General features: G+C 39.3%; 1 protein-coding gene across 4 annotated transcripts in view; it reads right to left on the bottom strand.

The window, feature by feature from the left end:
- The window catches only part of ZNF804A (zinc finger protein 804A), a 384,349-nt gene that overhangs the window by 72,437 nt on the left and 286,820 nt on the right, over positions 1-25,092 (bottom strand). Inside the window, exon 1 of one of the 4 annotated variants that reach the window (XM_064718112.1) lies at positions 16,587-16,682. The exons of the other annotated variants lie outside the window; for them this stretch is intronic. Coding sequence (XP_064574182.1) covers positions 16,587-16,631 — 45 coding nt within the window. The 5' untranslated portion in view covers positions 16,632-16,682. Of the gene's footprint in view, positions 1-16,586; positions 16,683-25,092 lie in introns of those variants that run through there. 4 annotated transcript variants of the gene reach the window in all.

Below are 25,092 nucleotides of genomic sequence, written 5' to 3'. Positions count from 1 at the left end.
ATGGGGAGGAGAAATATCATAAACACACAGCTAAAACCAGGTCACTACCCAGTACTATTTATCACATGAGCTGTTCCTGCTAGGATTTTGTACTTCTCACCAACTGCACCATTGAATACTCTGCATCTTTTCATGTCATCTTCATTATTTCTGATACTGCCCAACAGAAGCCATCTCATGGCTTTTTTAAAAAGTGAAACCTTTTGCACCTTCCTTGTTACAAGATTTACATTGTTCTTTTTCCATAATTTTCTACAGCTGTCCTAAGGTAACTTTATGATGCTTGTTTTCCTCTCCAATTTTCCTCCCAAAATTTGCCCTAAACCAGGACAACAGCTTCATTAACAACAGTGATAAAGACACACAGGATTTCAGTTTGTTTGTTTTTCTTTTTTTTAAGTCATGCTATTGTAGAAGAGATGAAAACACCATGAGAGCAACAATTAACAATTTTTTGGCTTTTTCATACAAAACCAGCTAAACACAGAATGCTAAGTCAGAGCAGGAAGCATCACCCATGCTCAGCTGGATTAAAGGACCAGGAAAAGGGGAGTACAAAACCAGCTCCAAAGGCAACCTGCATTGATAAATTCAAATGCACTCCTGGTGACTTGCAAAAAGCTCTGTGCTATGCTGTTATGGGTGGCTTTATGCCACGAATTCCAAATTTTACCTGCAAACTAAAAGAATAATGCCTGCACAAGAATTATTCTATTTTGATATGAACACATAAATTCAGGTGTGCTGGAGGAAAAAAAATATTGGGACATTAGCATAAGAACACCACCCCTCACTTTTGTTATCAGCAGAGTCCCTTCAAGCTGTCTCCAGGTGTTCCAAAGGGCTGGATGTGAATTTTCACACCACAAAAGTCCACACTCTGTGAAGATCACAAGGGCACACACTTGGAAAAAAACAGTGCTAATCCCATCAGGCCACAGACAGGCACAGATAAACCAATTCTCAAGCTTCAGAGAAAAGCTATGACATGCTGTAAATTATCACAGATCCAATCATGATGTTACCAAACTATTCCAATTGTAGCATACAGCGAGCATAATTTATTTAGATAAAACCTAAGGCAGGAAAACTATATTATAAAAATAGCATGCCTGGGAAATTGGGGCATTTATTATTAACATATAGAGAGACTTGGCCTTCAAGGCATTGCAAAAACTCTTTTTCTTATTATATTGCTTTTTTGAATGCTACCTAAGGGTGCATTTTCCTTTTCAATAGTCATTTCTTTGCATAATACAAGACTTACTTTACAGTCTGAAAAACTGGTTTTTTAAAACAGCAAAGAAGAAAGAAAACCACCCTATCTCTGCATGGCAGATCCTACACACACCAAGTGAAAAAGGAAAAACAAAATCAAACCAAAAAAACCCAACTAAAAACTACCAACCAACACTAATTCATAAACAGGCAAGATTTTCATTACAAACACTGCATAAATGCAGTTGTTCATCCCCTGTAAATAAAGAGGCTCTGAAATCCAATCATTATTTAACTGCACAGTCTATTTGGCCTCCAGGCTATAGAGATGTATCTGAAGGATTTCTTTCTGTTCTGGACCCAGTACATTTTGCAGATACCTTAAATTCTGCTATTTTCACATGAAAGGAACGTCATCTAAAAATTATTATTTATTGCAAATGCTCATACTTTTGCCTTTTCAACTGTAAATTATTTGTAGCTCTTTATTCCCTGCTCTTGAGAAGGTCTGCACAAGCATGGAAGCCACATGTGTACCTTGTTCCTTTCCACTTTACCTGCCACTTGTGCCCATGCAAATAATGCCTTACTCTGCAGGGGCAGAATGAAAACTACTCAGCTGAAATAAAGAAAATCCAGCCTTAAGGGTTTTCCTGGACGGAAAATGTGTATCATTATATATATTACAGAAATAGAGCGAGGCTTTAAGGTACAATAAATCTCATATATCTGTGTGGTCATTCCAATCATAATCAGGGAGCAATAGTTTCCTAAACATGAATAATGTGGAGAGGATGAAGGGCTAACACAGGAATCACTCACCAGTTAATAGCACTAGCACTAGACCAGTTTAGGGCAAAAAAAAAAAAAAAGAGTTCACCCAGGCTGTAGCTAAACCATGAACTTACTACTACAGGATGCTGCAGATGCTAAAAATGCTGGAGGGAAGATTAGAAAAATTACTATATAAAAGAAAAAGGTTTCAAAATTGTCCTAAAGCAGCTTGGGCAGCAACTGAGCCGCAGTGGATTGGAGGTCAGACTTCAGGAGCTGCATGTGGCTATTGCTGGAGACTGAACATTGTGCTGGTAGAGAAGTCTTGACAGGTTTTTTTTTTCGTATTTATCCATTATATAAAGCACTTGATAAAGTTTAAATCAAAACAGTTACACTTACACAAAGTACTGCTGCTATTACCCAGGAGCAATGAATAGCAGCACATGACAGATGTCTTTCATGCATCATCAGGAAAAGCTCTCACTCAAAATGATGAGTTGCAGCAAGCCTGGAGAGCTTTCCTTTTTTTCTCACACAAACATAGAGAGGATCACCTGGGGCTCAGCAAGAAATAGGTGACAGTAACGGAGCTCCTAAGACACACAGAATTCTCTCTCCAACCCAGAGAGACGTGAGCCTTCACAAACTTCCACAAACACAGCTGATAAATTGCGCTGCTGGTTAAAAAACCCAACAGCTTCTCATTTCTTTGCACTTTTGGAAGCAACTATTATTAATAATAAATTAATGAAATCTGAATTTCAGTTAAATGACAAGCTCAGACTGATCATTCAAAGGAAGAAAGCCGGAAAAAAATGAGCTAATATCCATTTCAGCATTGACAGAACTACATTATACCACACACCATCTATCATAAGCTTAGCACCAAATAAATTCTTTGTTTTTTTAAAAAATCACTTTTAAATAAAACTTGCCAGCAAAATTTTACCTGCTCACTCTAAAAACAGAAAATTATTGCCATGATTCCCAAATAATACTTGATCTTTGCAATGTTTTATTTTGAAAAATTATTTTCAATCGGGCTGTTTCTTCCATATTCATATAAACTTTGCCTCACATCTCCCTTTTCCACAGTGCTGCTATTTAAACCTCTCCTCCTTCACTGCCCCCATGCAAAAACTCTCACAGGATTTAGCTATTACCCTTGCATGTACTTGCTATATGGTCTGACTGAACACAGTTCAGTGTGGAAATTAGGAGTGACAGGCAGCAGGAAAGATGACAAACCCTGTAAGAAGCCCATTTCCAATGGGGCCAGCTTCCCCCTATCCTGCTAGAGCCTGACAGCCTGCAAATATCCAGTTGCTGGTTTGAATCTTGCATGTGTGCTGCTTTCTAAACCAGCTTTCTGTTTGGCAAAGTTGCTACTGCAAACACATTTAACTTTCACAGTAACTGAAAACTTTTCTGTTCCTCTAGGTAAATGCTGTCGGATTAGAAAGTTTCTACACGAGGGTTTTCAGCCAAAACCAAACAAGGATTTTTTTTTATTCTTCACATTTTGGAGCCTTCCTCTGCAGTTAATGAAAAATTAGAAGGTAGCAGGGGTCTGAATTGATCCCTTTTTGCAGGAGATGGCTGAAATGGGAGGGTTGCATTTTCCACTGAGAGCAATGGAGCTGAAATCTTGCTCAGTTTGTAGGTGGCTGAAGCTAATTGAGATGAATCTAACCCACTGCCTGTAACACAACACTTCCTTTTTCTTTTTGACATGTTTCTGAGTTAATTTTGGCTAATTTTATGTATTGTCAAGGAGCAAACATAACTAAGTTACCCTTCCAAATGCAAGGAAAATCAGATTCAAAGACTTCTAGATAATAATCATCTCAATTCCACTCTAAACTCAAATGATTTTGGATTTATTCTGAATGGCACACAATATTGAAGTTAATGAACATAAGAAACCTATTATGGTCTTCAAAAATGCAGCTCTGTGCCTTCTGCAGGAGACAGAGTTGGAATTTGCCTCAACACTGAGCTGCAGAGCTCCTCTTTTCCTAAATAATGTGGTGGATAATGCTCCAATTCCTTTTTCAATCAGACTAGTGACTGTCTGGTATTTTGAGAGATGATACAGCAATTTGGAAACTCTTAGACACTGAAATGGCAACTGCAATTGAAACTAAGCAGAGGAGAAGGGCAATTCATGAAATGACTGAAATACGAAAGGGGACAAAATCAGAGCTGGCATAACACTGCAAGGAAAAGAACATACCATGTAAAAGTAGGCTTTGCAAAACACAAAGTTTTAAAGCTTTTAGCAGGAGCTTTCTTTTACTATCTGTTGCACCTCTGCTAACTTGGGATAAGGTACAGCACAATTTGAAGTGGAGAATTTGATTTTCCACTGACCCACACAAGCACCCCAGTATTTGTGTCTTCCTCTGTACTACTCTGTATAACACAAATATATGTGTCTAGGAAGAGGGAGGCAAAATGATGGACTCAAGGAAACTGTAGGTCCAGGGAGACACTCACTGCTCTAGTATTAGTTATTAAACCATTTCAGTTGACTGTACAGCAGCTGTATTTCCCCACAGTGAAACATTTTCCACTACACTGTCCCAACACACATTGGAACATTAGAGAGACATTCCAGATCAGGTTTTCTGTCTTTATTTTTTCAGGCAGCCTGAATGTGTTTGCAGTTTCTTTGAGACTGAGTTTCCAAAGCACTGGGCACAGGTTCTGCCATCCCCCAACCCCTAAGAGTTACTCAAGGTTTTCTCACACACCACACATTATTTTTGTTCCTCTGCACTGAAAATAAACCCAGCAGCTCAGTTTCACCAAAGACATAAATTGTCAGGCAGGATGAGGAGAGGAAGATGCTCGGTGGGGAGTGCTCTTCACAAAGTCCTTCAGCTCCTGTCACCTTCCCAAGAGGAGCTGGTGAACGTCCCACTGTCACCTCCCAGCTGCAGAAGAGGGACAAGGCCATGCCAAGGGCTCCATCTCCATCATCCTCAGCCAGGCAGCATCTCAGGATTTGGCCTCCAGTAAGGATGTGCTGCACAGCCCCTTCACACTCTAAATTTTTTTTTTTTTTTTTTTGGGTAAGTGAAGGGCAAAATAGGATCTTCTTGAAATTGTTTGAAGTGGATTGACATTTTTCAGTTGAAGACTGTTGTTAGTTTCACAGCAGGGCTAATTTTTAAATTTAATGTTCTAGCACATATGAAAAGGAAAGCATCCTAGGGGGATAATAACTTTTAGCAATCAATTGATTGCATATAGCTGTGGGTTCTGCAGGTACAGTGTCTTTAAGAAGGCTGTAAAATAGGAAAATTGTAGCCCTCTGATGTACAGATTATCTGAGTTTGCAGGACTATTTGCTGATCTGGTTTAGATTTATTTCTTTTTAATAATAAATATGACCTAGTAAATAAAGCAGCAAATGGTCAGCAGGTCAGAAAGCACTGCCTAGTTTATATGATCACTCCAGAGGTTTGGTGGTGTTTTGTGTTCACCCTCTTTTCCCTTGTAGCCACTGTGAAGAAAATTTGTTTTATGTTTAACACAAAGGAAAAAAAATATTATTTACCTGGACTATTTTAACTGCAAGTTCTACCCAGTCTTCTGAAATAGTTTAACACGTTATTAATACTAGAGCAGTGAATGTCTCCCTGGACCCTGAGTTTCCTTGGGGCCATCACTTTTGCCTTCTTCTTCCTAGATCTACTCTATATATTTGTGTTATACAGAGTAGTACAAAGAGGACAAGAAATTATTAAAATTTATTAGCAGTGCATGATAAAACCCTGCATCACATTTTTCCACACAAAATACAGCCTCTCACATGGAAAACCCATCTTCAGGGTTGTTTTTACATTGGATGAATATCATGTAGAATGGTAAAGAGAAATTAAAGGGTCAAGGATATTGCTACTGACTTATGTTATTGTTATATGCAATTGGCCATCAGGATGAAAAGAAAGCCATTTCTGTTTTTGAAATGCAGGCCTGTTACATTTACAAAATTTTAGCAGTAGCGAAAACTCAAGTTTCCATATATGAAAGATATGAAGAGGCAGTGACAAAGACACAACAACTGGAATAAATTTTGGGTTTAATACTTTGTTTTGGGCTCTTCTAGGTTCAAAATAGTGTCAGTAAGAGCAAGTTAAAACCAAGGAACAGAGAAATCTGGAAATCCACCATTTATGGATGTAGAATGAAGCCTGCCCATGGCTTGCTAGACAAAAGGAGCTAAATTTGGGTGTTTGCTGTATGCCAGGTATTGTGAGACACAATGTGGCAGTGCAGATATTATTACTTATAAAAAGTGGCTTGCAAGATAAACTGTTGTTTGGAAATGAGTTATTCTGCACCACACTGGGCTGAAAAGCAGGGCTTCTAAATCTCCACTTCCACGTGCTCATGTAATTCAGCCAATACACCTCCCAAGTTGCTAAGTTGACACAATTTAGAAGCAATTTGGCAAATATAAGACTTGCAAGTTTACAGGAAGTGTCATAAGGGTTCAGTTTCAGACCAGTCCCTTCCTCTTTATCCCTCAATATTTGTTTCTGTCCACATCTAATGTCCAAATACTTTCTTATCTACCTCTATATCTGCTGCTCATATGAAACATATAAATATGTTTTATATACTCATATTATATATAAAAATATTTAAAAAGATATAAACAAATATATAAATTTAACTAAATATAAATAAATACATAACTTAAATGAAAAAAAAGAGTGATAACATACTTCCATGCAAACTGAACTCATGAGACTGCCAGCCAGACCTTTAGATTAAAACAATACATGCATAGGAAGATCTCAACCCAGACTGAAACTACAATCAATCAGTGAGATAAGTCTATGTTAGTAAAAATATATTGAGTCTTTTTATTCAATTATTTCATCACAAATACATGATCTAAGAGATGAACCTGCATTTAAAAACTCAAAGTTCTGGACTGTTTGAGCTTAACAAGGACAAAATAATCAGTTGCAGATGCTTTCACTTAACATTCAAAAATACCCCATGGGACAGCAAGATTTAATTTTATGGTCATCTGTCATTTTAATGATGTGCTTGTTATAATGCAGAACATCTCTGTCCTACTTGCCTGGTTACAGAAAACATACTAAACTAAATAGGGAAGCGTTTAGCTGCACTTCATCTACCTTGTATCATTAATAAGGAGTACATGTCCTTGGGATAGGAATTACTAATATATCTGCTCATCTTAAAGGAAGAAAAAAAAACATAAATCTTTGCTGCTCAAATATCATTTAAGTCTCTTTTATTTACTTTTGTTTTTCTCTTCCAGTTTTTAATTTTAAGCAACCTAACCCATTCTATATGCCTTCCATTTTAATCTGTCCAGTGCATTTCCTTCTGTTTGGGATGGGAGAGAAAATAAAATTGTTGAGGGACTGCATGTGTTTTGCCAGGAACACCATAAACTCTTATTTCATTTTCAGTGAGCATTTCACATTTCACATTTACAGGGAAGGGGAGCTTTTCTCCTGCTGCTGCCTGCAAGGCAACCTGTGGATCTTAAATGACTCTAAAGGAAGCCCTAAGGAAGGATTAAGATTAATTTGCACAGTATGTTACAGGTCAGATTTTCTGCAAACCTTACATACCAAGCCCTGATGTCTGCTGAAGCTGGAAATGTAACCAAAGATCCCTCCTGAGGGTCAAGCCCACATCCATGGACTATTTCCTGCTCCCTCCCAAAACCTAGACTAATACAAGATTAAATTTTTATTGGAATGTGTCCAACAGGACAAGACTATGGACAAAATTACTTTTGTGGAAGAAGGGAAAATAGGTCATAAAATATGTTACACTGAGAATATACTTGGAATATAATAACAGTTGAAAGAATAACTCTTGAAATTAAATACTGGCAGCTCTCTGTATCTTTGCACACAAAGAAATTAGGACAGAAAGGAAAACACTGTCTTTGGGTCTAACATGGCCTTTTCCTTCAGGTTTCAAAAGTCCAGCTGGAATCACTGCCCTGACTGGAATGCAGACCAAGAAATGCAGAAACCAAATCAGCTTGCCACCAGAAACACCAACATCAATATATACGATCCCTCTATTTAAAATTTGTGTCCTTTAAAGCTCATTATATCATTACAAGTACCTCATATTCTTCTTGTTCTGCCTGTCTGTCCAGAAAGGAGCTAGTCCTTCAAAGACAGAGTACTTCTTTTTAAGACAACTTGCAGCAATAACAAAGATATAAGCAATATGTATATAAAACTTCAAGTTAATTCTTACTTTTCTGCTTCCTTTTGTGTTAGAAATCAACCTTCAAGACTCAAAGCTGTAACAGAGCAGCTAGTAAAAGATGTAGAAAAAGCAGAAGAGTGCCCATGTTGTGCCCAAATGGCAGCTTTTAGGAATTTGATGCCACCTACAAATAGCCAGGTGCATTAGGGCAGTGCAAAAATGCCTGCAGTGGATGCTGCTATTCCTGCACCATTGCATCACCACTGCACATAGCAAGAAAAAGAGGTTCAGAGGGACATGCCCAGATCCATGGACAAATCCAGAAGGGACAGCACACAACTCAACCCTGATTTTAGGTCCCTCTTCAAAGGGAACAACTTAGGTAAATCTTTCCTCTCAAGCAAAGCCTCACCTTCCTGCTGAGATGAGGGTGACAGACCAATTAACACTTTTCAGGGGTCCATATCACTTTTATAGAGCCTCTCACCACCACCAGGCCCTGCTGCCTTTAAAGCCCAATAGAACAGGACAAGCAGAGCATCAGCCAGATCTGAATCTGGGACAAAAAGCCAACACAGAGAGGCACACAGCGCCAAAGCAGAGTTATCCCCACTTGCACTTTGGGGCTTACTTCCCTCCTTACTTCCACTGAACTTGAACATTAAAGTTAATCTTTTTCTACAGGAATGAAATTTTAATTTATCTGCTCCAAGGTAGCACAATATTAATATAAACCTGTCTTCGCACCTAATATTTCTTCTCCCTGCATATTAAAGAATCCAGCTCAGCTGTACATCAGCAGCTTCCAACAAACATCCTCACTCCCTATAAAAAAAGTGGTAGCAAGTATTATTTACTCTACTACAACATGTTGTTGCTCCTGAGTTCTCTTTTTACTAGACCTGATGATAGGCACAACAGAGAATATTTCAACATTGCCATCTGTCTGCTTGGCACTCCTCACCAAGTGAGCTGCTGCCACTTTGATGGTAAATTAGAACTTCCCACCAGATATGTAAAGCCAGAGGCTGCTGACAGGTTGTCCTGTCTCCCTCAATACCTTCTTCCCTTGAGTCTATTTTTGATATTGAAGAGTCTGAGCATCTCAATGACAAGTTTCTGCATGGTGTGTATTAAATTTCAGGAATCATCAATAACACGCAGGCTGAAGAAATCCTTTTATAAAAGACTTTTACAGCACCCTTCAGTTTGTGGCACTGCTGAGGTGTTCTCATGAGAGATGGTCACAGAAAGGTTCATGACAGTGCCTGGGAGGGAGAAGACAGACATGTGGTGGGACAGAGCAACTGAGAGAAGCTGGGAGCTGCAAAGTGAGGATCAGCCCACGCCTGCTGCTGAAACACCAATGCTGCATGTCAGCATGTTCTCTCAAACCCTCCACCCTCCCCACATAAATCACTGCAGCTATGTTAAGAAACTTATAGTCCCAGTTTCTCACCACTGATTGCACTCTTGGCTGAGACAATCTAATTCTTTATTTCCACTTCAATTTTCGCACTTGAAGACACATAACTCTGCTTGGCAGCTGAGCTCAGAGATGTGCAGACCTTGCACTTCAGCACTGCAGGGAGGGTATTACCAAGCAGGCACCTCGAGGGACCAGAAAATATTGAGGATACATCCTTTTCTTGTTGTTGGGATGTGAGAGACAGAAGATTATTCTCAGGGTCTACTCAGTTCAATACAAAGGAAAAACATATCTCCCAAAAAACAAAACTTTTTCTTCAAGCACCAAAGCCAGACTTTTCATGTCAACTATGCTAGTTAAAAAATAAAAATAAATCTGTTTCAACTCCAAATAATGTAAGGTGTAAGATAGGCCTAAAAGATGGTAAAAGTAGTCACAGCCCCAGCCTGAGAGAGCTCAAGAAGCATTTGGAAAAAGCTCTCAGGCACAGGGTGGGATTGCTGGGGTGTCCTGCACAAGGTCAGGAGTTGGACTCTCGTTTCATTCAGGGAAAGAGATCAAGAAGTGATTTAGAAAAAAAATAACCCATTTAGAACAAGCAGACAAGTGGAAAAAACAGCACACAGGGAGGGAGTTCTGCTCTCCAGTGAGGTCCCTCAGAACAGCAGTGCCAGACCTTGCGGAGCAAAGGCACAGAATCCACACGCTGGACTTGTGTACAAACAAAGTGAACTACACAAAAACATCCATTATTCAATAGCAAACTATGGGAAGAGAAAATAAGATGCAACACCAATATCTAGCCTGACACTGAGAAAAATCCAAGGGAAGGATTGAACTGTTAGCAGAGGATTCTATTCCTGACAAAAAAAAGCAAATTAATATTTCATAGTCTTTGATTGAAATACTATTTTCAGTCTTTCAATACATTTTCATGGCTATCTTTTATTTCTCACATTAAAGAACTCTGGCACATAAAAGTATAATATATTATCCCATTTCTGAATGTGGAAAATGACAGGACATCTCTTAGCATCCTTTCATTTAACTAATTCTGAGTGGAGGATTCAGGGCACTTAATGATTTTCTTAGTGAATTAAAAATTTTAAAAGCTACAAATTTCTCATATAATTTCCACTTGGGATAGAGGATGCTCAGACCAGGCAGAAGCACTCTGTAGATGGAGCTGCCTGATCCTGCCAACACAGGAAGGAAGAAGGGCAGCTCATTCCTCATGTCCTTAAGGCATGATCACTTTCCTAGACTTCCTCATCCAAATGACATGGCACTCTTTATGCTTTCTCCCTGAAAAACACTCTTCCCTGATTAAATAAATTTACAGGGCTCAAATTTTGAGGCTTGCATTCCAAGTTCCTATCACCAAGTTTGATAACCAGGCTGCCTTTGAAGATTAATTGTTTGGCACTAGGGAGGAGTTAGGAAATTAATTGTTATAAACTATTATCTCTATACCCTAAATACCACGAGGTCTAAGTCATTAACTTACCTAATTAAACACAGATAAACAGTGCTTGTTAAAGACAAATACAAACTAAGTTTAGCTTTACAACAGGTCTATTCCATCCTTTATCAGGTCTAAACTCTGCTCAGCTGTTCTGGTTCTGTTTGGCACATCCTGTAATCCACCAACACCTCTGCCAGGAGACAAATGCCTCCAGAAACATTCAACTGCTTTAGGCTAAAGCCATGCAAGAAAATAAAGGCAAAACACGTGCAGCATCTTTTACAGCACTTGCTTCCTCCCTTCTGCCTTGCAGCATTCATAAACCAAAAACATTAAGTGTTCCTCAAAGAAATTTCCTTGGACTCCAAGTTTTTTACAGTATTTTGGGTCAAATTTGCTTCTGAATCTGAAGTAATATAATGATTAGGAATCTTGGATTTTAGTCTTATAGCAAGTTAGGTTTCAGTTGGGTGCTAATATTCACAAGAAAACAAAAAAACCTTGGCAATGCTGAGGGAGACAAACAACAAATCTAAAAGGGAGAGAGAAAAATAAAGAGAAACTTCTCACAATCCTTTTAATCAACTTCAAGATAAAGTGAAGACAATGTATATCATAATTCTTCATTGAAAATGAGGGATTTTTCATCTTTCAATAAATGCAAAGTATTTCTATTTATAACTGAAGTTAAATATCAATGACGTTGGAATTAGCATGATTTGCATAATTTGGAATGACTTCAGATTGAATGAATATGAGGATTTCCATTTTCACTGCTTTTAGCATTTTGAAATGCTAAAAATCCAGTTTTCCAGAAATTTCCAGTTTTCACTGTGTTTTTATCCTCCACATCTGACAAAAGTGCTTGTTCTTAAGTGCTATGTGTTTATACACACAAATTAAAAAATACAAGTTTTAGTCATGGAAAGGTAGATGAAAAGAGCCATTAAACCCCTTTTTTGGCTAAAAATCAGGGACTTGCAACAGCATAGAGCACAGGGTATCCCAGATGTTTAAAAGCAACAATCTGACTGCTGGTTCACTGCCTTAAAGTGGCTTTAACAAGTATCTGAAACCTTAATATGATCTGATGTTCTAGGAGCAAAATCACTTTATTTTTTTTTTCTCAGTGTTTACTGATGAATCAAAAAAGACCCAACTTGTGAACTGCTGAATTTCTCAGTATTTACTGATGAATCAAAAAAGACCCAACAACATCCAGCACAAGCCATTGAAATCTATCAAATCCATCACTCAGCAATGAAAGCATTGCTCCAGTTATGTTTGAGATATTTCCACCTTACAAATGACAAAGCTCAATGCTATGAATATTCATGGCCATGAATACAGATTATTAAATATCATATTTTCTCTGCACTTAAAAATGTCCTGTGTCCAGCACTGACTTTGTCTCATCAGGAATTCTGAGAGGGCAGCAATTCAATACGGTTGTCACCATGATATCTTCTGAAAAATCCCTTTGCCAGGATTTCTTCTCCTGGCAAGCCTCAGCTTCTCCAGGTTTTGCTGGTCTGGAATGGGGTCTGGATTGTTTATCCAAACATGTGAATTGTCTTTAATTAATAACCAATCACCATCAGCTGTGTCAGACTCTGAGGAGTCAGTCATGAATTTTTATTATCATTCTTGTTAACCCTTCTCTCTGTATCCTCTTTCTTTAGTATAGTTTTAGTATAGCATTCTTTAATATAATATCAGAAAATAATAAATAAGCCTTCTGAGAATATCAAGTCAGATAGATTTTCATCTCTCACCTTGTCCTAGGGACCCTCACAAACAGCACAACAATGACAGCATGGATATACAAAAAAAAAAAAAATCCACATTATTTTACTGCAAAATTACCTGTATTCCTTATTACAGTGCCTTCACTCATTGGCTTTTCTCAACCACCATTTCTGTGTTCACCCACTGATATTAGCATGTTTCTTTAAAAATGAAGTTTTCTTCATGAACTCATTGCAACAAAATCCCAAAGCTCTCTCATTCTCCTTCCTCATTTCCAAAAAACCAAACAAACTCCCCAATTTCCCTGCTGCCAGCCACATGCACCACACTCAGGAGGAAGAAGATTCACAGCCTGTTCCATGAACTGGCCAGGACGTGGGGAGAGATTCACCATTGCAGTGTGAGCCACCCCAACAATGTTCAGAGAGCATTTAGAGCTCTCTTGGCACTGCTCAATGTTTTCTAAGAATAAACTAATATCAGAACAACGCTGATGCTCCCCATATTGCAAGTTTTGCTTCAGACCCAGCACCATGAAGTGTGTACACAGGATAGCTGGATCATGTAACAGATTCTGCAGAGTTCTCTCAAACTGCTTCACACCAAAACCACGACACCAATTTCTGCATTTTCTGAGACAGAATGAGGGCAAAATTTCCAACCTGTCCAGATTGGGAAGCAAAAATCACATGGGGAAAAAAATTATATATTTTTTAAAACACCACTAACAAAAAAAAAAAATCCACTTGGCTTTTTCTGCCTAACAATAATGTTAACTCATTTAATAAGGCTCTGACATTTGCTTTCAGAACCACCTGGGACTTGGAAATAAAGCTTAGTGTGCAGCCTGCAGTCACACCTATTATTACAAAATCCAAAGCCCATTTCTGCATGCCATGGAGGAGTTTTGATATTCAGAGTTTCTCAGTGATCTGCTTTCTCCAGCATCTATGACATCCTGGCAAAATCTCTCCTCAACTGCAGAATGTGATTGTAGATATGTCCTCAGACAAGACAGATTATATCCCACAGAGAACAGGACCAGGTAAATGCCTGTGAGGCACATAACAGCATCAAGAAACAGGACAAAAGTAGAATTAGGGGCCTGTGACCTTCACTGATTAGAAACAGAAATAGTTGGGGGGCAAACATTCAGAGTAAGTTGCTTTCCTGGACTGAAACCAACTTGTTTAATAGCATCATTTTGACCACGAGGTGACACAAAGGATTTTATGTCAAAAATCATAAATGTTGTGCATTCTATCAGGCTTCTTTCTGACCACAACCACTGGAATTTGGACAGAAACCTTTTGTTCTGCTCACTTAACAGAAATTAAAACTTTTAATTTCAATGTAGGAATTAGATTATCATAGAATCATGGAATGGTTTGGGTTGGAAGGGATCTTAAAGATGATCTAGTTCCAACCCCCTTGCCACAAGCAGGGACAGCTTTTACTAAACCAGGAGCTCCATCCAGCCTGGATTCACCTTAAGATGGACCTTACCTCAATATGACATGAATAAAGAACCAGAGTTGAGAACCATTTGTGAACATACAATTTAAAAATCACATTTATCCTTTATTTATCTACTTTGCATATTGTTTCCCAAATATTTCTCAGCTGTGCTTTCAGCTTAGAATAAATCCTGCTAATTATTTTTCTCACCTAACAAACACTCTGCCTCTCCTAGTCTCTTTCCCCCATGTCACTAACTTCGTTTTTGTCATACAATTACAGGAATAAAGGTTGATTGCTGGATTTTTATTCTGCAGATGTATTAGACCATTAACTGCCTGGTGAACTAAAAGCCAGTGTAGTGTTTGGAGTTTATGAATCACTTTAAGGTTATGATTAGAAGGACATGTGAAAAAAATCACTGATCACCATCAGATAGTGTCATTAGCATTCCCAGCTGGCTGCCACAAATTAAAAATGCAGGAACTTTAAAAGACCTCATATAAAGAGGGAAAGACAGCAACAGGGTAAATCTCCTCTGAATTTCCATCAGCAATTTCCATCTGACCTGCTGCCAGCCAAATCTGCTCCGAAACCTGGAGCAGTGGAGCTTGCTCCCAGTGCCTCAGCATCTGACCTCATCACCTGTGCTCCAAGAACCTGAAGCTGAAAGCAGCACAAAACTGCTGCACTGCTGCTGCTTTGGGGACCTGACCTGGGATTTCAGCACTTAAACACTTGCACCTTTAGAGCCCTGTGCAGATACAGCAGCTCCAGGTATTCCATCACTCCGGCACAAAGCTGGAACTATGCCTCCTGTATTCACACTGTGTAATATGTTTGGGGATTGAATATACTTTGACAGTTTCTGGTACTTTTAAAAAGCTATAAAAACACATGAAGCCCTATGACAAATGAATATTCTGTGGTTTCCAAATGCAGCACACAGCTCCTGACATTTTAGGACAAGGGCTGCCCTCAGTTAAACCCATTCCCTTGCTATTTCTGACTACTCACACATCAGAGCCATCTGTCATGATTAAGCACTTGGTGAGAAGTCTTGCACGTGACCTTTTTTCTTCTCTCCCATCATTTCCTTTAGGTGTTTGCTGGCTCTTCCAACCCAACACCAAAATCTTTACAGAACTGTGCGAAGTCAGGGGCAGCAAACACTGTCCACTCAGTTCAGAAACTGAATTTTGGGGTCTTTCCTGATGGCAAAGCAAAGTTTCTTTAAATTATGTGCTGTACCCTGAAACCATTAATATATAGACACCCATAGTTGTCTTGACTGAATTTCAGTGTTCAGACAACATGCACAACTTATTTAATGAGTGGCACAGTATTCCATAAAAAGTGTCTTTTGTGCAACACCTAAATGTGCTAGAAAGGTTAATATGGTGCTTTATAACACACAGGCTGATGACAGGAAGTAGAAATGCTACTCTGAAAAGCAGAAATGTCAACACATCTCTAAAGACATTAAATGACAGAAAATTAAATGTTACCAACTGCTGAGTCTGAAAAAAGGCTTCTTGAAGTCAAGGGGATGAAATAAAATTTTTTTAAAAGGGCAAAAATCATATTTTAAAAGCATAATAATCTACTTAATGCAACTTTATAGAATCCTTTTAACACACATAAGCTTCTAAAAACACTGTTCATTTCCCTTACCCTGCAATCATTTAAAAAGGTCCAAAAATAGAGACCACAAACACAGACAACTTTTCGAGGCAATTAGCATCTGAGCTTCTGTATCTTTTGGCAAACTACAAAACTTCCAGAAGAAGGTTTATTTTTTAGAAGGCAATCCTGAGTTTATATTTAATTCCAGAAATAGAGATGCACATGTGCAAATAAGCAGACACACACACAGTAAGGCCTGCACCGTCACACCACATATGAATTACAGAGAACAAACATCAATGTCACAATGTGAGAGCGTACAGGTTTGCAAATGCATACCAGCAAGTATTTGAAACGTAACCCCCATTAAATCTTCCTCATGCAATCCTCAAAGTTTCAGGATGACAGGGTTTTATGGGACGTGGAAAGGAAGGTGGCAAAGGCCTTGGGGTTTCCTTTATGTACTAGAATGCAGGAATGACAAATACTTAAAACAAAATAACTAAACATCAGGCTTCCAAAATATAAAGATGAGCTACAAGAAAGCTGGAGGGGGACTTCTAACAAGGGCAAGTAGTGACAGGACAAGAGGGAATGGCCTCAAACTGAAAGATGGTAGGTTTAAGTTGTCTTACATACCAAAATTTCTATTATCATTATAGTGCAAGGATTCCATATTGCCATGGCTTTGTACCTTCTCGATGTTTCTCGTAGGCACCTCCTCTAAGCACTGACTATTCCTTGTCCTCACAGCAGCCAACTGACTCCAGATCCCACCAATCCACTCTTTTATATCACTGTTCTTATTGGCTACAGCTGTGGCCTGTTAAGATCAGGCCTGCTCCTAATCTTTGGTAATTGGCTCAGCTGCAACTCTTTGGGGGATAAGATTACAGTCTATATCACCTTCATTTACCCATACTGTATCCCCCTACACGTTTAGATGAGGTTTTAAGAAGAAATTCTACCCTGTGAGGGGAGAATTCTAAAATTCTGCCCCTGAGGCCCTGGCACAGGGTGCCCAGAGAAGCTGTGGCTGCCCCATCCCTGGAAGCGTCCAAGGCCAGGGTGGACAAGGCTTGGAGCAACCTGGGATAGTGCAAGGTGTCCCTGCCCATGGAAGAGGGTGGAACAAGTTTATCTTTGAGGTCCCTTGCTATCCAAACCATTCCACAATTCTGTGAACCTCTAAATTAGCCCAAGCAAGAGCCCGAGTTAAATATAAAATTGAGAGACTTGTTAACATCCTAAATTCCCCCAGTCCAGGTTTCAAATCTAATCCATTAGGAAGGTTTTGCCAAACTAACAGGTCCCCAGGAAAACCCAGCATGTGTACTTGATCAGCCTCAGGAACCTGTAGCTGCAGTAACACAGCTCTCCTCACCACCCCACTGATTGCTGAATTATCAGCACTAAATCCTGAGCTCCTCAGGTTCTTCACTTGATGTTTTTAATCTAACATGTCCAAGGGCTAACATCTGTAGACAACAGCATAGCTCAAGGTATAAGCCTGCAAGCAAATGTAGAACTCCAGCTGATACTCCCAAATATTTCAGACAGGATTCCACTGGGAGCAGAAGCACAGCAATCAGCGTTCAGTGAAAGCTGCAGAACACAATTATTACAGCTCAGAAACCTAAAGTTGCCAAATTTGCCCTGAGAAAAAGTCAGGAGTGGAGCTCGTATGGGCACCTGAGAGGCAGGAATGCAGTAAGCAGGAGATTGGATTTACAGAGGGAATTTTAACACTGCAGAGCCTTGAAGCCCTGGGACACTTTTTGATGCCAACTTTGAACCACACTCAGCCAAAAAAAGTTATCCCCTGGTTAATTTTATTCATAATACTGACTTGTTTTTTCTTCAAATTGCATGCATCTCTGCAGTCAGAAGCACTGATCAAGACAGCCTTGTGCTATTTGTGCTTGTTGTTTCTGAGACTGTGTAAGTGAAATGGGCATAAACAGGACAAGAAGAGCACAGCACTGATTCTGTCAATGCACTATTCTATAGAAAGTACAAAATATGTTCTTCTGCAGGATAATTATGATGCTATAATGACTGCACTCCCATCAGACATCCAGGAAATGCAGAGGGCAATTTGGCCTTCTTCCTTTATGACTAACTTAATCAACCCAAAATCTCAGCCAAAGGGAAATTTATACTCACTTGCTCATATCAGAGCTCCCATAATGAGCATGGATATGTTTATCATGCCACCACAGAAATGGAAGGAGAATAGAGGGGGGAGACATGAAAGTGAAAAGGAGGGGGAAAAGAGAGACAAACAAGGAAGGTGATGTCTCTGCCTGATGTTACGAGTCATTATAATCGAAAATGATAGCAAACACTTGAAAGACAAATCCGTCCTAAGATATTTAATCAAATTTTTCATGATGTTGGACATTAGAGGAAATTTCATTTCTGCAAGACAAATAGAGTGCGTGGCAGTATTTTTAGAGGCAGACAGAAACAATTTGAAGGGACATGAGTGTGTACAAACACATGTCTGTGCAGATTCCAGACTACGAATGGTATTTTAACCTCCCCTATTTCCCATCAAAAACCACAATGCTGAACATCTCCAGAGAGTAATAATTTTCTTTCTCCTTCTAGAAAAGCACTAGGAGAAAGCCCACTAAAGCTCTAATAGACTTTTGAAGAACATAATAAAATGATTTTTTGCTTCAGTGTGTTTCTTCCATCGAAAGTGTCTGGTTCAGATCCCATGAGAGGGATGCTAGCAAGATTCCAGTCTAATTGTTATTTTCATGGACAAAACTCACATCTACTTAATAGTTTTAAATTCGATTTTTTCATGACAACAGGTTATCCACTCTGTAAAAGCAACTTTTAAGTGTTCATCACACACAGCCCATGAGAGAACTGTAAAGGATTACAAAGGAAGAGCAGCAGCCATTCAATACTGGCGGTCAAGGCCCTTCCCATAACATGAAGCCAGGAGGGATTCTATGTACACAGCTACTTTTCTAGGCAGACCATAATGAAAATTTACTTCAAAATATCCTAATTAATCAGAGTTACCACCCACACATCTAAATATGTTTTGTTATAATAACTGGTTTCTCATTTTCCTACTTATATTCAGACAACTATTAGCTTTAACAAACATTTGCCATTCAAGAAAGTAAATTTTGGGAAAAGAAACCAGAAACAGAAAGTTTCAAGAAAAATAGTTCCAAAAAATCAGACATAGGAGAAATTAGTTGTTTCTGGAAGAAAAGCAAACATTCAAAACAAACCCACATCATAAACATGAAGCATACACAGAGCACAGACCCCAGGTCACAGATACACTTTGCAAAAAGCTCGGTGGATAAATGGATTTAGTTTACTAAAAATGTCCACTGTAAATGCTCAAATGTTTCTGTCATGGCTCAGGATTAACAACCTGCTGCTCCTACACTGGCATCATACTAAGTCTTGCTGAGTTATGTGGGTAGATTCCTCCTAAAATCTCTGAGCTGCTCGCAGGTACATGCACAGGTTTACAAAACAAACTTGGAGATTCTAGAGTGGCCACCACTATTTTCCATAAATGAGACCTATTCCCTCACAGTTTTTTGGTGCAGGGAAGTTTAAACAGGCCACAGGATCTGAGCCACGGAATTGTGTCCTGGGCTGCATCTAGAGTGACCAGTGGGCTGAAGGAGCTGATTCTGCCCCTCTGTTCTGCTCTGCTCAGACCCCACCTGCACTGCTCCATCCAGCCCTGGGATCCCAGCACAGGAAGGACATGGACCTGTTGGAGCCAGCCCAGAGGAGGCCACAAAGGTCTTTAGAGGGATGGAGCACCTCTGCTGCACAGAAAGGCTGAGACAGTCAGGGCTGTTCAGCTTGGAGAAGTGAAGGCTCCAGGGTGACCACAAACTGCAGCCTCCCAGTGCCTAAAGGGGGCTACAGGACAGCTGGAGAGGGACCTTTCACAGGGACATGTAGTGGCAGGACAAGGGGGAAGCTTGGCACTGACACAGTCTCAGTTTAGATCAGGTATTAGAAAGAAATTCTTCTCAGTGAGGCTGCTGAGGCCCTGGCACAGGCTGCCCAGAGAAGCTGTGGCTGCCCCTGGATCCCTGGAAGTGCCCAAGGCCAGGTTGGATGGGGCTTGGAGCAACCTGGCATAGTGGAAGGTGTCCCTGCCCATGGCAGAGGAATTGGAACAAGATGTATTAAAGTTCCTCTAACCAAGACCACTTGTGATTCTATGACACTTTTGGAAGAGATCCCAGCTTCAGTGTCCAAATCTGTGGAACAACAATCTTTGTGACCTCCAGCACTTTAAACCATGATGATATCTGGATGTCAAAGTTACTCATATTGCTTATAAGTTGTGGAGAAATTAACTCACAAATTCATCCTTAGTGCAGACTCCAATAACCTCAAAGCAAGCAGCATAATCCCAATAACTCTCTCATCTTCTCCTATATTTTGATGCTGCTTTATAGTCTTCAGCACCTGTAAAATCTTCCTCATTTACTGAGCACATTGCTGTTAAATTCTGATTCATCCTGCAAGGACCAATGGTTATATGCAGCTCCAGTCCCAGGAAATCGCTGTTTACCACATGAACACCAGGCTGGGAAATTCCATCACTGCCACAACATCTCCTACAGATGTGGTTATTCTCCATCCTCCAACAGGGGTGCAACAGCTGGGGAAGGCACAGGCTGAATGTACTAAACCCCCAATCCACATCTGTTTTCCAAGACCTCTGTAAGCTCTGCAGTTCCTTCAGAGGCCAGAGAGCTTCCACATATACTCACACCAAAGCAGTGTAAAAGGAACTACATCAAACTTCTTACTATCCTGATTAACAGAAAATAAAAGCTATACTTTCCCTCCTGCCAAAGATCTCTTGTAATAAAAACAACAATTCTGTCCAACAAATTAATCTCTCATTGGTTTGGTTGTTGTTTTGTTTTTAAGCTCTGTGCCACACCAGCTGGTATGCTCAAAGCAATGAGCTGTTGAATTAGATAACATGTTTTTAATAAGTCACTCTAGTAGAGCAGTTTTGAATGGCTTCACAATGTCTAAATTGTCTGTAGAGTAATATTAATACTAAGTGGCAAAAGCATGGATTTACAAATCTGTTGAGTCCACAAGTGATGAATACACATTTTCTCAGCATAGCTAGCAGATTCTAATCGTGTTTTAATTAGCCCTAAATAAAATCACATATTTGGACAGCATTAGGAATTATTTTAGGCAAATGATAGGCTAACAGGAATAAAGCCTCCACCTGAAATCAGAGCTACACTGAATGCACAAATAGATAGGTAAAGCCCGGCTAGTGGTGAAAAAGAATTTTTGCTACAGTAGAGAAAGTCTCCTAAACTTTCTACTCACACTTTTACTGATCCCAAGACAAAAATCCATGAAGTTTTAATCCTGCAGCACCAGGTCAACTCAGGAACCCCAAATGCTGCAGGATGCCTCCACAAGAGTCCTGTCAGTAAAACAGCAAGACCTAAGGAGGAGAGGCTCTCAGACAGATGCTGCAAATGACACAGGTGCTCTCCAAACATAGCAGCATATCAAAAGTATTTTTTAAATAGTCGAGAAAAGCATTTTTACATTTTCCATATAGTTTTTTTATAAAGTTTTCATCATTTTTCAGGCAGGGGGCCAGTTACAGGGTTTTTTGCAGCCTAAACATTTAGCATGGATTTACATAAAGAAGCACTTCCAGGGAACACAGGGCTACTTTTAAAGTGGAAGTGCTTTGTACTATGTGATGCATTAGAAAAAAAATAAGTACCTATAAAGACATTAAAAGAATCGATGAAAATGCAATAAAAAAATGCTTCATTTTCAGAAGCCAAGAAAATCTGCATGACTTGGAAATCAATGAAGTATTTATTCACGAAAGTGAGATTTCTTTTATAGCACAGTACTGAAAAAATACATTTAAAGCTTAACTGTCAAAACACCCCAAAACACAGCCAACTAAATATTTAGATTAATCAATTATGTCTACCAAATATTTTATAGCTCAATACACTTTAACAAAAAGCAACTTGCTTTCAACAACTGGGCAGGTTAATGGTTTGCTAACCTGTACAAGCAATGTCACTTGAATAATTTAATAGCAAAGGCAAATGCCACCAAGCCATGCTAAGCATGCATTTAGATTACTCACTGGCCCACACCACATCTAACTGCACCAGGAAGGACCTCCACAAATCCAATCTTCTTTGCATCTCCCTTTGTTCCTTTAGCTTTGCCAAACTGTGCAATTCCTGAAGCATCTTTGCTCGGAAGCTGAGCAAGCAATGCCTCAGCCTCATCAATGAGGTTGAGTCAGCAGCCTCAGCTGACTCCAGAGAGCTCCAGGATCCCTGCAGGCTGTGTCACTGCCCAGAGGTTCAGTGTGATGCATCCTTGTTCCCCAAACTCTCCTCCATTCGAGTGTATATGGGCTGCTCTTGCTTTCTGTTGGCTACACTGAGCAGGGCTCTGGGTATGCTCCAACATAAAGTCGAGACAGAGGCAATGGGAAAATCCTCATGACTTGCCAAAGGGAAAACCCCAGGATCTGGTGGTCCCCAAGCCTGTCCTCATAGCCAAGGTGGCTGCCAGCACCCTGGGCTGCCTGACAGCCAGCAGGACAAGGAACAACTGCACCAAGTCCCTGCCAGCCTCAGCCATCCAGTGATTCACTCCCAGGGCTCATCAGCTACCAAAAGATACCATTTGTGGGTTTATTTTTTTTTTAACAGTCCCACAGCTGGAAATTCCAGAATTGACCCATCTATTTTAAAATAACAGCTAGTTAAGTATTTGCAATCAAAATGTTGTCCATTGGCTTCTCTGAGGAGAAGACTCGGTTGTGATTTACAGTCTGTGGTGTGTGGATGTTAACTGAGTGCAACAGACTGTGACAGGCTATGAAAACAGAGAAGACAAAAAACTTACACAGAAAAGGTGAGAGAAAAAACAATAGGGTATTAAATTATTTGATTAGAAGAAGGCAAATCCCAGTCTCCCTAGATTTGATGGAAGAATTAAAACTGAGTGAGTTTGCTGGGTTTGCAACAAAGCTCCTCAAGAAAAGTTATTTCACAGTATATAAAAAATATCCTAAGGTATACAGTCCATCTGGAGCTAATTCCATGTGCAGCAACACAACTTCTAAGGATGAAAAAAGCCAAAGTACTGTGACCTACTGCATTCCAGAAATACTCTTCCTTCTATCAGTATCAAATTTGCTGATCAAGTTTACGCCATAATACAACTCTACCAATTAACTTAAAATAACCCTAACTTTAATATTTCATGGATATTAAAAGTACCAGATATAATAATCAAAGTAGAAATCACAAATTTTCTTTAAAATACATTTCATATCAAGTAATGAAGTTAACAAGCTCTGTCCTGACATTTATTTATTTCCCTCAGGCTGTTAAATCACAAGACAAGCTCCCAAGGGGAGCTTGGAATTCAAGAAAGGGGAGATGAAGGAAGAAACCCATAGCTGAGAGAGCAATAATGGAGAGACACAACTTGTATTTCCTGTACCTAATGAAAACTCAAACAGAGAATAAATATAACTTCACAGCAAAACAGACCTATTGATCAAACCAAAATTTCATTGAGTTGAGCTGAAGGAATATCTCAGAAATGTGTTAGAACAGCAGAAGCTCATAACACTTCCAAGCAAAAGACAAATATTTTTTTTAAGAGAAGACAGTCTTGGGGACATAATGACTTAGTAAGTCATAATCCTTGGATTTGGCTCTCAGCTCCTTAGGTACCTGAAATCCAAATACCATTAGGAAGTATTTGTCCTGTGTGATGCTTTCCCCTTGTCAGACAAGATTTAGTGCACCTAACTTTGATGATGCTCAAAATTTAAATATTGTTATGGGTAAACTTATCAAGCTTTATAAACTGATCCTCCATAACTAAAAGGTCACTAAGAGTTTAAATCACCATCTTTAGCCATTACAGCTCACCTAAACCCCAATTCCTCTTTTGTCCTTAGCTGTAAAAACATTAAGGTGTAACCCAGATGCATCTGGATTTCAGACTTCTCACAAAAATGGAGCCAAAATCCACAGAAGTAAAAATTCTATGAGCAATGGAGGGGGGGGAAATTTGAAATACACTGCTGACAACAGTTCAGCACATCAATAAATGAACTCACAAAGTAATGTTGTTAAGTATGTTAGAATAAGAACTCTCACAGACACTCTCAAGCCCAGCTCCTAAATCATCCTTGTGAATTGCCATGGATACCAGCTCCAGAAATGCAACACAGATGAAGAGAAGAAATTCTCAAAGAATGAAACAATCTTTAGTCTGTTATCAAATTCTGCCTAATCTTTAGAAATGCAGATGCGCCGACAAGGCGACACCACAGCCATTTTTGTTCTGGCTTATCAGTCACTTTTAAAGCACACTGTCTAGCAGTTCCACATCATAAATAATTCAAGGAAAGCCAAGTCTCAAACCCCTTTTGCTCTGAGTTCAAAATAGGGGAGTTAAAAAGAAAAGCTTGCTTTTTAATATTGCCAAGTCCTTACAAACAAATGCACCACCCCCATATTCTCACATTTCTCCTAGCAAAACCCAACATGCAGCATCCTTAGGTGTGCTGTGTACATGCAGACAGTATCACAGAAGTATTAAAATCTGAACAGTTTTGATTGCACTTTCAGCTATCAAGAATTTTACAATTCATTTTATTTATAATTTAAGAATTTTCCACAGGTATTTTAGCTCTATAGAGTGATATAAATCTACCAGTACAAACATTTACATTAATATTCTACTGAAATTTTTTTCACAGTAGAAATTTCAACAGAAAACGCCCATGTTTACAAAACACTGCAATCTACCAATACGAACATCTATTTTAACATTCTACGGAAATTTGTTCCACAGCAGAAATTACAACAGAAAACACCCAGGTTTAAAACAGACTCATCCCTAAAATCTACCACAGGTGCTGCAATAATTGTTGCGATTTTGGTTTTGAAGGATGTAGATGAGCAAGAAACACTTTGGTAGTAACTGTTTCTGGGCAGAAGAAGAACCCCAATGCTTTTGAGGGTTTCTTCTGCCCTCAAATTCCAGCTACAAGCCAGAATTCAAGCCACAAAGCCATTCCTTCAAGCTACAA

Source organism: Zonotrichia leucophrys, chromosome 7 (assembly GCF_028769735.1).
Source record: "Zonotrichia leucophrys gambelii isolate GWCS_2022_RI chromosome 7, RI_Zleu_2.0, whole genome shotgun sequence".
Taxonomy (NCBI): domain Eukaryota; kingdom Metazoa; phylum Chordata; class Aves; order Passeriformes; family Passerellidae; genus Zonotrichia; species Zonotrichia leucophrys.
The sequence above is the reverse complement of the archived record's forward strand: the minus strand, read 5'-3'. Positions and strand labels throughout refer to the sequence as shown.